The sequence below is a fragment of the Penaeus japonicus genome, unplaced genomic scaffold (assembly GCF_977035675.1).
Source record: "Penaeus japonicus unplaced genomic scaffold, GWHDUDI00000001_assembly GWHDUDI00000022, whole genome shotgun sequence".
Taxonomy (NCBI): Eukaryota; Metazoa; Arthropoda; class Malacostraca; order Decapoda; family Penaeidae; genus Penaeus; species Penaeus japonicus.
The window spans coordinates 2,992,102-3,004,601 of record NW_028234424.1 but is presented as its reverse complement, the minus strand read 5'-3'; the positions used below and the strand labels follow the sequence as shown (position 1 = coordinate 3,004,601).

Genomic DNA, 12,500 nt, shown 5'->3' with positions numbered 1-12,500 from the left:
CTCCCTCTTTCTACCTCTTTCCCTCCTTCTTCCTCCCTCCCTCCTTCTTTCTACCTCCCTCCCTCCCTTCCTCCTTCCCTCCACATCCTCCATCAACACCCCATCCGAAATCATGAAATCAAACCCACCGAAATATCTATCCAACCTCAACCATTTTTTTTGTCCAAACCCCTTCATCCTAATCTATTTATAAGTGTATGCCTCCCTCCCTCCCTCACTCCCCCTCCCCACCCCTCCTCCCATCCCCTATCCACCCTCCCCCTCCCCACCCCTCCTTCCAACCCCTATCCACCCTCCCCCTCCCCACCCCTCCTCCCAACCCCTATCCACCCTCCCCCCCTTTTTTTGCCCCTTTGGAATCCACGCCACTTAAGGCGACCACACCCTTATACTTTAGGAGGCCAGAGTCATCTATTGGTTGTATTTGCAAGATGCAGCTCATCGTCATTCGGGGCCTTGTTATGTTGTTTATCTAGTCATTAGTATCATTATCTTTGTTATCAATGATGTTATTATTATTGTTGGTGTTTCTTCTTCTTCTTCTTATTATTATTAACATATTATTATTATTATTATTATTAATATGATTATTATCATTATTATTGTCATTATTATTATTTGTTATCATCATTGTTATCATCCTTATCATTATTGTTATTATTTTCCTTATCATAATCATTATCATAATTATCGTTATTGCTATCATCAGAGAGAGAGAGAGAGAGAGAGAGAGAGAGAGAGAGAGAGAGAGAGACAGACAGAGAGAGAGAGAGAGAGAGAGAGAGAGAGAGAGAGAGAGAGAGAGAGAGAGAGAGAGAGAGAGAGAGAGAGAGAGAGAGAGAGAGAGAGAGAGAGAGAGAGAGAAATAGAAAGAGAGAGAGAGAAAATAGAGATAAAGAGAGAGAGAAAAGATATATATATATAGAGAGAAACAGACAGCAGACAGACAAACAAAGACAGAGAAACAACCAAACAGACAAAAAAGACAGAGAAACAACCAAACAAACAGCTAGACAAATAGCCAGCCAGACAGACAAATCGACAGACAGACAGACAGAAAGACAGACAGGGAGAGAACACCGTAGCTTTGATTAGTTCAAGGACACCGCGTCTCCCCAACTCTTGCTGCTTATAAGCTGGTCTCTGATTTCGTTTCCGGGGAGGGGACTGGTAGGGGACTGGTAGGGGACTGATAGGGGACTGGTAGGGGACTGGTAGGAAACTGGTAGGGGACTGGTAAGGGACTGGTAGGGGACTGGTAGGGGACTGGTAAGGGGGGGACTGGTAGGGGACTGGTAGGGGGATAGGGGACTGGTAGGGGACTGGTAAGGGACTGGTAGGGGACTGGTAGGGGACTGGTAAGGGACTGGTAGGGGACTGGTAGGGGGATAGGGGACTGGTAGGAAACTGGTAGGGTGATAGGGGACTGGTAGGAAACTGGTAGGGTGATAGGGGACTGATAGAGGACTGGTAGGGGACTGGTAGGGGGATAGGGGACTGGTAAGGGACTGGTAGGGGACTGGTAGGGGACTGGTAGGGGACTGGTAGGGGACTGGTAGGGGGACGGTAGGGGACTGGTATGGGACTGGTAGGGGGATAGGGGACTGGTAGGGGACTGGTAGGGGGATAGGGGACTGGTAAGGGACTGGTAGGGGACTGGTAGGGGACTGGTAAGGGACTGGTAGGGGACTGGTAGGGGACTGGTAAGGGACTGGTAAGGGACTGGTAGGGAACTGGTAGGGGGATAGGGGACTGTTAGGGGACTGGTAAGGGACTGGTAGGGGACTGGTAAGGGACTGGTAGGGGACTGGTAAGGGACTGGTAGGGGACTGGTAGGGGACTGGTAGGGGACTGGTAAGGGACTGGTAGGGGACTGGTAGGGGACTGGTAAGGGACTGGTAGGGGACTGGTAGGGGACTGGTAGGGGACTGGTAGGGGACTGGTAGGGGACTGGTAGGGGACTGGTAGGGGACTGGTAGGGGACTGGTAGGGGACTGGTAGGGGACTGGTAAGGGACTGGTAGGGGACTGGTAGGGGACTGGTAGGGGACTGGTAGGGGACTGGTAGGGGACTGGTAGGGGACTGGTAGGGGACTGGTAGGGGACTGGTAGGGGACTGGTAGGGGACTGGTAGGGGGACGGTAGGGGACTGGTAGGGGACTGGTAGGGGGATAGGGGACTGGTAGGGGACTGGTAGGGGACTGGTAGGGGACTGGTAGGGGACTGGTAGGGGACTGGTAGGGGACTGGTAGGGGACTGGTAGGGGACTGGTAGGGGACTGGTAGGGGGACGGTAGGGGACTGGTATGGGACTGGTAGGGGGATAGGGGACTGGTAGAGGACTGGTAGGGGACTGGTAGGGGGATAGGGGACTGGTAGGGGACTGGTAGGGGACTGGTAGGGAACTGGTAGGGGGATAGGGGACTGTTAGGGGACTGGTAAGGGACTGGTAGAGGACTGGTAGGGGACTGGTAGGGGGATAGGGGACTGGTAGGGGACTGGTAAGGGACTGGTAGAGGACTGGTAGGGGACTGGTAGGGGGATAGGGGACTGGTAGGGGACTGGTAGGGGACTGGTAGGGGACTGGTAAGGGACTGGTAGGGGACTGGTAAGGGACTGGTAGGGGACTGGTAGGGGACTGGTAGGGGACTGGTAAGGGACTGGTAGGGGACTGGTAGGGGACTGGTAGGGGACTGGTAAGGGACTGGTAGGGGACTGGTAGGGGACTGGTAGGGGGATAGGGGACTGGTAGGGGACTGGTAGGGGACTGGTAGGGGGATAGGGGACTGGTAGGGGGATAGGGGACTGTTAGGGGACTGGTAAGGGACTGGTAAGGGACTGGTAGGGGACTGTTAGGGGACTGGTAGGGGACTGGTAAGGGACTGGTAGGGGACTGGTAGGGGACTGGTAAGGGACTGGTAGGGGACTGGTAGGGGACTGGTAGGGGGTTAGGGGACTGGTAGGGGACTGGTAGGGGACTGGTAAGGGACTGGTAGGGGACTGGTAGGGGACTGGTAGGGGACTGGTAGGGGGTTAGGGGACTGGTAGGGGACTGGTAGGGGACTGGTAAGGGACTGGTAGGGGACTGGTAGGGGGTTAGGGGACTGGTAGGGGACTGGTAGGGGACTGGTGGGGGACTGGTAGGGGACTGGTAGGGGACTGGTAGGGGACTGGTAGGGGGTTAGGGGACTGGTAGGGGACTGGTAAGGGACTGGTAGGGGACTGGTAGGGGACTGGTAGGGGACTGGTAGGGGGTTAGGGGACTGGTAGGGGACTGGTAGGGGACTGGTAGGGGACTGGTAGGGGACTGGTAGGGGACTGGTAGGGGACTGGTAGGGGACTGGTAAGGGACTGGTAGGGGACTGGTAGGGGACTGGTAGGGGACTGGTAAGGGACTGGTAGGGGACTGGTAGGGGACTGGTAGGGGGTTAGGGGACTGGTAGGGGACTGGTAGGGGACTGGTAGGGGACTGGTAGGGGACTGGTAAGGGACTGGTAGGGGACTGGTAGGGGACTGGTAGGGGACTGGTAAGGGACTGGTAGGGGACTGGTAGGGGACTGGTAGGGGGTTAGGGGACTGGTAGGGGACTGGTAGGGGACTGGTAGGGGACTGGTAGGGGGTTAGGGGACTGGTAGGGGACTGGTAAGGGACTGGTAGGGGACTGGTAGGGGACTGGTAGGGGACTGGTAGGGGGTTAGGGGACTGGTAGGGGACTGGTAGGGGACTGGTAAGGGACTGGTAGGGGACTGGTAGGGGACTGGTAGGGGTCTGGTAGGGGGTTAGGGGACTGGTAGGGGACTGGTAAGGGACTGGTAGGGGACTGGTAGGGGACTGGTAGGGGACTGGTAGGGGGTTAGGGGACTGGTAGGGGACTGGTAGGGGACTGGTAAGGGACTGGTAGGGGACTGGTAGGGGGATAGGGGACTGGTAGAGGACTGGTAGGGGACTGGTAGGGGACTGGTAAGGGACTGGTAGGGGACTGGTAGGGGACTGGTAGGGGGATAGGGGACTGGTAGGGGGATAGGGGACTGGTAGGGGACTGATAGGAAACTGGTAGGGGACTGGTAGAGGGATAGGGGACTGGTAGGGGACTGGTAGGGGACTGGTAGGGGGATAGGGGACTGGTAGGGGACTGGTAGGGGTCTGGTAGGGGGATAGGGGACTGGTAGGGGGATAGGGGACTGGTAGGGGACTGATAGGAAACTGGTAGGGGACTGGTAGAGGGATAGGGGACTGGTAGGGGACTGGTAGGGGACTGGTAGGGGGATAGGGGACTAACAGGAGGATTGGGATGGTGGGGATAGGTAGGGGGGGTAGGGAAGGCGTGGTCAAGAGGGAGGGGTGGAGATGGTAGGGATATAGAGATATAGAGATATAGAGATATAGAGGTAGGGGGGGGGTAGAAAGGAAGGGGTAAGGAGGGAGGGGATAGAGAAGGGAAAAGGAGGGGGAAGGAGAGTAGAAAGGGGAAGGGGAGAAGAGGGATAGGGGAGGGGGGAGTAAGGACGAGTAAGAACGGGGATGGGACTGAGGGGGAGGGAGGGAGGGATAGAGAGGGAGGCTTATCAACTCTTATCATTAGCAGGATGTTTCTAGTAGGACTCTTGGTCTTTCGGTGCTGATAAGGACAAAAGGTCATTATGTCATCTCTCTCTCTCTCTCTCTATTTATCCATCTCTCTCTCTCTCTCTCTCTGTTCTGCTTCTCTTTCTCTCTCTCTCGCTCTCTCTATCGTCTCTTTCTTTCTATTTTCCTTCTCTTTCCAAAGAGAGAAATTCCAAAAGAGAGAAATAAAAACAAACAGTGATTAACTATATATATTTTTTTGTCTCAGGTTTCCGCGTTCGCAATGGCGCCTCAACATCAAGCTTCACCCTCCACCGCTACTGCACCGTCCGCGCCTCCTTTGCCTTCTACTTCGACGTCAGCCAACCCAGCTTCAGGTAAGCAATGTGAGGATTTTCCTATATATTTTAATTAGTTTTGATTTGTTTGTCTAATTGATTTGCTCTGCTTATGTTGTTTATGTTTGAGGATTTAGGTAAGTTGCTTTGGTTTGTTATTTTCTTGTGGATGGTTTGTTGATAGGGGATATGTTGTCTCATACTAACAAACAAACAAAGAAAAATATCTCTTGATAACAACAAAATTTTCGGGAAAATGCCAGGCGTCACTCAGATATTGTTGTTCTTGTTGTCACTGACGATGTAAATACGATGTATAATACAGCAGAACTGAAGTAAAAATGGATGAACAGGAATAAATCCTTCATCATGGCTATATTTACAATATTTACAATCGTTTTACGTTTCTTGTTTGTTATTTACGGTTCGCGTTTTACAGCTTCATCAGCATTGTATACGTTTCCCTTGTGAAATTATAGATTCGTATTGAAACCTTTTCAACATTTACAACAATAAGTTCGAATCCCATTTCGGAACGCCAAGTGAAACGCGTTACGAATTCACGAATCCATACACATTACAAGTAATAAAACGGCTTACTTTCACATCTATCAAATGTAAATACTACAGATAGATACATAGACATATATCCATTGAGATTTACAAGACATAAATTGTAAAAAAAGGTGGTAAATCCAATTGGAAAAGACCCATGTTAGAGATATTGGTCGAGCGAAAGTCCCCGTTTACCTTGCCAGTGTGAACAATGATATTATATATATTTTTTTGCGTCGTTGGGAAGGTGGCTGACACAATGACACCAATAAATATTAAGGGCAGATATCAATAATCCTTTAGTTGATTTGCTTTGATTTGAGATTTTTGGTTTAAAAGGGAAAGGAGGGATACAAAATAGAGATTCTTCTCTCTTGTTTATTCTTGTTTGTTCTTGTTTGTTTTTGTTTGTTCTTGTTTGTTTTTGTTTGTTCTTGTTTATTATGTTTATTCTTGTTTATTCTGAAGTTTTTTTTAATAACCTTTATTCACATAACTTTAGCTTTAGTTTTCCTTCAAGGAAATGCACAGAGAAAAGTTGTATTAAGCGTGACTAAAACGATGTACACATTTTAGCTCTCGTTCTATCTATCTATCTCTCTATCCTTTCTTCTCTCTCTTTCTTTTTTTCTCTCTCTCTACTTCTCCTTCTCCTCTTACCCGAAACCCAACACGCAACTCGTGTTCTCTTGCAATGCATTTGTCTTGTAATGCTTTAGCAACTACGCCTCTGTGTTCAGTCAGGTTGAAGTTTGTCTCCGGTTTTAGCTTACTTCATTGTATTTTTTTTTTTTTTGTTATCTTTGTGGATGTTTTTTTTTTTATATATATACCCCCCTCTACACACGCACCTGTATATTCATCTTTTTTTTATGGATTTATTCATTTATTTGTTTTTGTTGGTTTATAGATTTGTTTGTCTGTCTGTCTATCATCATTTTCATATATATACTTGTCTATACACACACACACACACACACACACACACACACACACACACACACACACACACACACACACACACACACACACACACACACACACACACACACACACACACATATATATATATATATATATATATATATATATATATATATATATAGATATATATATATATATATATTATACACACACATACCTCCGACCTTCTCTCTCTCTTCTTTTAACCTTTTTATCCTCCTTTGCAACAACAACACATATAAGCTTAGACTTAATGGGTAGCTAATGCGATTAAAGGTAAGGTGTCATAGGCCTACTTCCCAGAAATAATTGACTCGCTTATAATCCGATAAGGATTTGCTATCATCCTTCACTGATACGAATGAATTAATTATTCATTTTTTTTCTTTTAATTTTGTTTGATGTATTTTCATTGATTTTTTTCATATATTACGAAGATGTATAGTAATCTTATGTCTTTATGATATGGTGACATTGCATTATACTGTATGGTGACATGATGATTTGTTTCACTATACACTATAATTAATGTTATATGTTATTTCAAGTGTTCTGAAAAAAAAAAATGCAGTTCTCGATCATTTTATTTCCGTCATGATAATCCCATCCGCACATTATTATCATGCGTAACCTCTCGTAGCTGTCATACCATAATACATTCTTGTCATTCCATTCTCGTTTTTTTCTTCTAATTCTTCTGGCACATTCTTGTCATGTTTCAGCTTTCGTTTGTCTCATACTGAAATATATTGTCGCCATGAATTTTTTTTTTCGTCTTTTCGTGCATGAGAAAGTCCTGTCATGTTTAGCTTTTCACTTCTATCGCCTTTTTGTTATGCTCAGTATTACGTCTATCTCGTTCTGAAATGCATCCGTGTTATGCGCATGACATATTCTTATCATGCACAGGCTCTCTCTCGTCTTTCTCATAATGAGATAGGTATTCATCACTTCCAGGTTATAACATCTGTCACATAATACGCTTCTGCCATCTCGGTTCTCTCGTATAACACATACCTAACATGCACAGATCTTTCGCCTCCCTCATGCTAGAACATACTTTCCTCATATTTAACCTCTCTCTTCTTTCATTCTTTCTCCACTGCCTTCATTATGCGAGCATCTCGACTACATGTAGAGCATTAGCACTTCGTTATTACTACCCTTCGTTATAACTATCCTTCGTTAGTACTATCCTTCGTTATTACTATCCTTCGTTATAACTATCCTTCGTTAGTACTATCCTTCGTTATAACTATCCTTCGTTATAACTATCCTTCGTTAGTACTATCCTTCGTTATAACTATCCTTCGTTATAACTATCCTTCGTTATTATTATCCTTCGTTAGTACTATCCTTCGTTATGACTATCCTTCGTTATTACTATCCTTCGTTAGTACTATCCTTCGTTATGACTATCCTTCGTTATTACTATCCTTCGTTATTACTATCCTTCGTTATGACTAACCCTCGTTATAACTATCCCTCTTATTCACTCCCTTCCAAACAGTCATTCATAACCCCCTCCCCCCCCAAAAAAAAAAAAAAAAAAAAAAACTTAGTAGAAGAGGCTATTAAGCGTGTCTCTCATGAAGACAAATGCTTCCTTACAAAATACCTTTTCTTTTCTTTCTTTTTTTCTTTTTCTTTTTTTGATAATTACAATCCCAGGGCGTCGTAAATAAAGACAAAAAAAAAAAAAAAATGGAGAAAGTGAGAATGACGTGAGACGAAAGTGGTTTGTTTCTTGACGGTGCCATTGCAAAAGGAGGCCTATTCATGTCCCTAAAGCTTTATTTGCAAAAGGTCGCTTCTCAGGGTCGCTGAGTATGTAGGCTATGTGGCTATGTAGGTCGCCGGAATTAAGTGGAAGGAAAGGCTCACTTGATGTAAATTCAGTGACATCGGTAATCAGGCTTCTCCATGTAGACACACAAACACACACATACATACACACACCTGAGCAGCCCCCCGGCTGCGCGTCTTGGCGGCTCGTCGGCGTGTCGGAAGAGGGGGCCGACAAGAGAGCGAGCCGGGGGCGGTGGTTCCTGTACCCCTCCCTGCGGAGTGTTTGGTTAAAGGGTGGGGACTCCTGGTCTCCCGTCTCGCCCGTGCTGTAGCGGACGCCGCAACGAATAATGGTGTGGGGGGGGGGCGGGGTCAGTCACCTCGCCGAATCCCCCCCGCCCCGGATCCACCGGCCCTGAGTGCGACGCTAGGCCACCCACGCACCCCGCGCAGCCCCGCCCGGCCCCCCCCACCCCCCCCGCCCCCCCCCCCCGCCTCGCGCGAGCTGTCGCCCGTGGCCCCTCCCTTCGGGCGCCAACCGAGCCGTTTGCGCCCGCAATCCTGTCGGCACCCCGTCCCCGCGGCTTCTTGTCGGCGGCCTTGGTTCTAGCGGACGCTGTGCGTGGGCGGCGGCGTGTGCTGTTCGGCGGCTGGTGCGCCGGTGCCTCGGCGGGGCGGCGGTGTGTCTGTCGTGCGTGGGCGGGGGCTGTCGGCGTGTGGTGACCCCCCCCATCCCCCCCCCACCCCCCCCCACCCCCCTGCCCGGGGGGGGGGCCCCCCCCCCCCACCCCCTGGGGCGGGGGGTGCCGCAACCAGGCCCCGCGATGTCACGCGTCAGTGCGACCCCGCCTATACCTGCCCTACCCCGATGCATATGTATTCTTCCCCCGAGGTCCACAAGGTCATGGCGATACCCCGCGCTCCTCTGACTCACAAACCTCGCAGTTTTTTTATTACGCTCGAAACGATTTGCTAAGGTATGTCTCATACGGTAGCAAGTGCCTGAATGTTAGTAACAAGCATTCCAATAATATTATTTTTTTTTTCCTCTCTCTCTCGCTCCTATTTAATCCCTCCCTCAATAATCTATTTTCTTCGTTTTCATATCTTTCTTCTTTTTTCTTTTTTCCTCTTCTTACTTTTTTTTCCTTTATATTTTCCCCCCCCCCCCCCCCCCCTCCCGAAATCCCTTCATTTTACTCCACTCTTATATAACTTAAGACTATTCATATCAATTCTTTCTTATAAACAATTCTTTAATTTCCTATATCAAACCATTCCTATTATTTAAATATCTATTTTTCTTTCCTTTTTATCTCTTACTTTTTCTTTCCCATCCCTGTAACTACTTCTAAATTTTCTATTCTCCCTTACTCCTATACCTTCCCGGGGCGACTCGTTGTTACGTTTCTTTTTTTCTTTTTTTTCCTCTTTTCTCCCCTTCTTTCCTTCATTTTCTTTTTCTTACTTTTCTTTCTTTTCTTCTGTTCTTCTCTTTTGCTGTATCATCTCTACATTCCTTTTTGCTGTTCCATTCTTTATTTTCTTTTTTTCTTTTTTTTTTCTCTTTCTTTTTTTCTCTTCTTTCTCCCACTTCCTTTTTCTTCCCCTTTTTTCTTGATTTTTACTTCTTTTTCTTTCTTTTTTTCCTCCCTTTTTCTTTTTTTATTACTTTTCCTCCCCCTATTTCTATTCTTTTTTTCCCCCTATTTTTCCTATATCTTTTTTTTTCTTTTTTCTCTCTTTTCCTTCCCCTTGCTTCTTTTCTTTCTTTCTTTCTCCTCTTTCCTTCTTTTCTTTTTCTCCTTCTTCCCTCCTCCTTTTCTTTTAGTGAATACTGGAAAGATATAGATTTAGATATGAAATATATGTGTATATAAATAGATATATTCATAGATAGATAGATAGGTAGATTCATAGATAGATAGATAGGTAGATAGATAGATAGATAGATAGATTCATAGATAGATAGATAGGTGGATCGATAGATAGATAGATAGATAGAAAGATAGATTGATAGATAGATAGATAGATAGAAAGAAAAATAGATCCATAGATAGATAGATAGATATATAGATAGATAGACATGTATATAGATAGATAGATATGTAGATAGATAGATAGATAGATATGTATATAGATAGATAGATATGTATATAGATAGATAGAGATGTATATAGATAGATAGATATGTATATAGATAGATAGATATGTATATAGATAGATAGATATGTATATAGATAGGTAGATATGTAGATAGATAGATGTGTATCATTGTCACACCTATAAATAACTCGATAACTGATAGTTCGTATCTTTATATCGTTCCCTATATCACGTTTTCAGACCCTGCGTTCTAGTCACACACAAGACCTAGAATACAGGCGATGTTTATGCACCTAGAACTCGAGTGACTTAGGAATTTGTCTTCTTAACATTTGCTTTTAGACTTTATTCACTTTCACTCTTTTTTTTTTCCTTTTTGGATGACATTTCGGGGTGGGTGTGGGGGTGGGGGAAAGGGGGTGGGGTGATGGGGAGGGGGGGGTGATGAATAGCCTTCCCTGGGGGAGGGAAAGGGGAGAGGGTGGGGGGGATGGGGGTGGGAGTGGCGGTGGGGGTGTGGTGGAAGTATCATTGGGGAGGAGGAGGAGGAGGAAGAGGAGGAGGAGAGGAGGTGGTGAAGGAGGAGGAGGGGAGGAGAAGGAAGAGGAGGAGGAGAGGAGGAGATGAAGAGGAGGAGGAGAGGAGAAGAGGAGAAGAGGAGAGGAGGAGGAAGAGGAGGAGGAGAGGAGGAGGAGGAGAGGAGGAGGAGGTTGTGGGGGGGAAGTATTGTGTGAGTGCAGGGGGGAGGGGGGAAGGGAAAAGAAAGAGGTGTGGGTAGCAGGGGAGAGAGAGAGAAAGAGGAGGTAGAAGCATCGTTTATGGGGGGGGGGGGAGGGGGATGGAATAAGAGACGTTGAAAAAACGAAAAGGTAGATGAAGGAAAGGTGAGAGGTAGAGTGGAATACATCGATAAACGAGATGGAAAAGCAAGGAAAGAAGATAAAGTCAAAGAAAAAAAAAAACGAGAGAGAGTGAGGGAGAAAGGGGACCAGAAAGAGGGAGAATTAAGTGAAGGGGGAGAAAGATGACGGAGGATAAAGGAAAGAGGAGGAGGGGAGGAGGAGGAGGAGGAGGGGAGGGGGAGGAGGAGGGGAGGGGGAGGAGGAGGGGAAGAAGGGAAGGAGGGGAGGAGGGGGAGGAGGAGGGGAGGGGGAGGAGGAGGGGAGGAGGGAAGGGGGGGACGCTTCCTGGACAAGAGTTGCAAAGAGGTCAGTGAGTCCACGCCTTTTCTGAACTAACACTGTTGATATTGTTGTCTCCCACGAGGTCAAAGGTCATGGCGATACCCCGCGCTCTCTTGACTCACTAACCTAGCAGTTTTTCGCTCGAAACGATTTGCTAAGGTATGTCTCATAAGGTTAGCAAGTGCATGATGTTAAGTATCAAGCATTCCTTTAATATTTTTTTTCCTCTCTCTCTCGCTACTTTTTCCCTCCCTTATTTTATTTTTCTTCGTTTTCATATCTTTCTTCTTTTTCTTCCTCTTCTTCTTCGTCACAATATCCACTTGTTTTGTTCTATCCCTCCTCCTTTTTCTTTTTTTTCTTCTTAATTCTCGCTATCTTTATTACTAATTCTGCTTCGCTTTGTTTTTTCTCTGTTCTCTTATTCTTCACGATTTCCACTTGCCTTAATCTCTCCCTACTTTATCTCATTTTCTTTGTTTTCCTCCTCTCTCCATCTCTTCCTTTCCATCCTTCCTTGTTTTCCATCTCTCTCTCCATCTCTATCTTTCCCTTCTTCTGTCATTTTCCTTTTTTTTCCTTCTCTCTCATTTGGCTTTGAATTCTCATTCTATTTCCACAATTCTTACTAATTCCTTTTCATTCTCACTCTCTTTCCCTCTCCCCTCCCTCCTACGCACTGTCCAAGGTCAACGAGAGGTCACGCAGTTAAAAGGGTCACTTTGGAGGGATGACGTCACCACTCTTTTCCTTCGAGTGACTGTCAAGGGTCAAGGGTCATGCGTGCGCTCAGATTTTATTTTTTATTTTTTTTACGTTAAGCTAGTGTTAAACAGGAGTGAATCTCAGGGAGAAAGAGAAATGAAATGTGGTGAATAAAGTGGAAGAGGAGATAAATTGAAATATATATGATTAGACACGAGGAACAAGATAAATCTATATGATTTTTTTTTCTTTTTTTTTGGCTAACAAGTAATTCAGAAAAGGTATTCAAAGAAAGGG

The 12,500-nt window shown here is 46.4% G+C and overlaps 1 protein-coding gene across 2 annotated transcripts in view; it reads left to right on the top strand.

The window, feature by feature from the left end:
* Positions 1–12,500, top strand: part of LOC122252841 (uncharacterized) — a 112,177-nt gene that overhangs the window by 8,637 nt on the left and 91,040 nt on the right. For both annotated transcript variants that reach the window (XM_043015517.2, XM_043015516.2), the window contains exon 3: positions 4,833–4,941. In XM_043015517.2, the coding sequence (XP_042871451.2) occupies positions 4,848–4,941 (94 nt within the window). In that variant the 5' untranslated portion in view covers positions 4,833–4,847. The remainder of the gene's footprint in view (positions 1–4,832; positions 4,942–12,500) is intronic.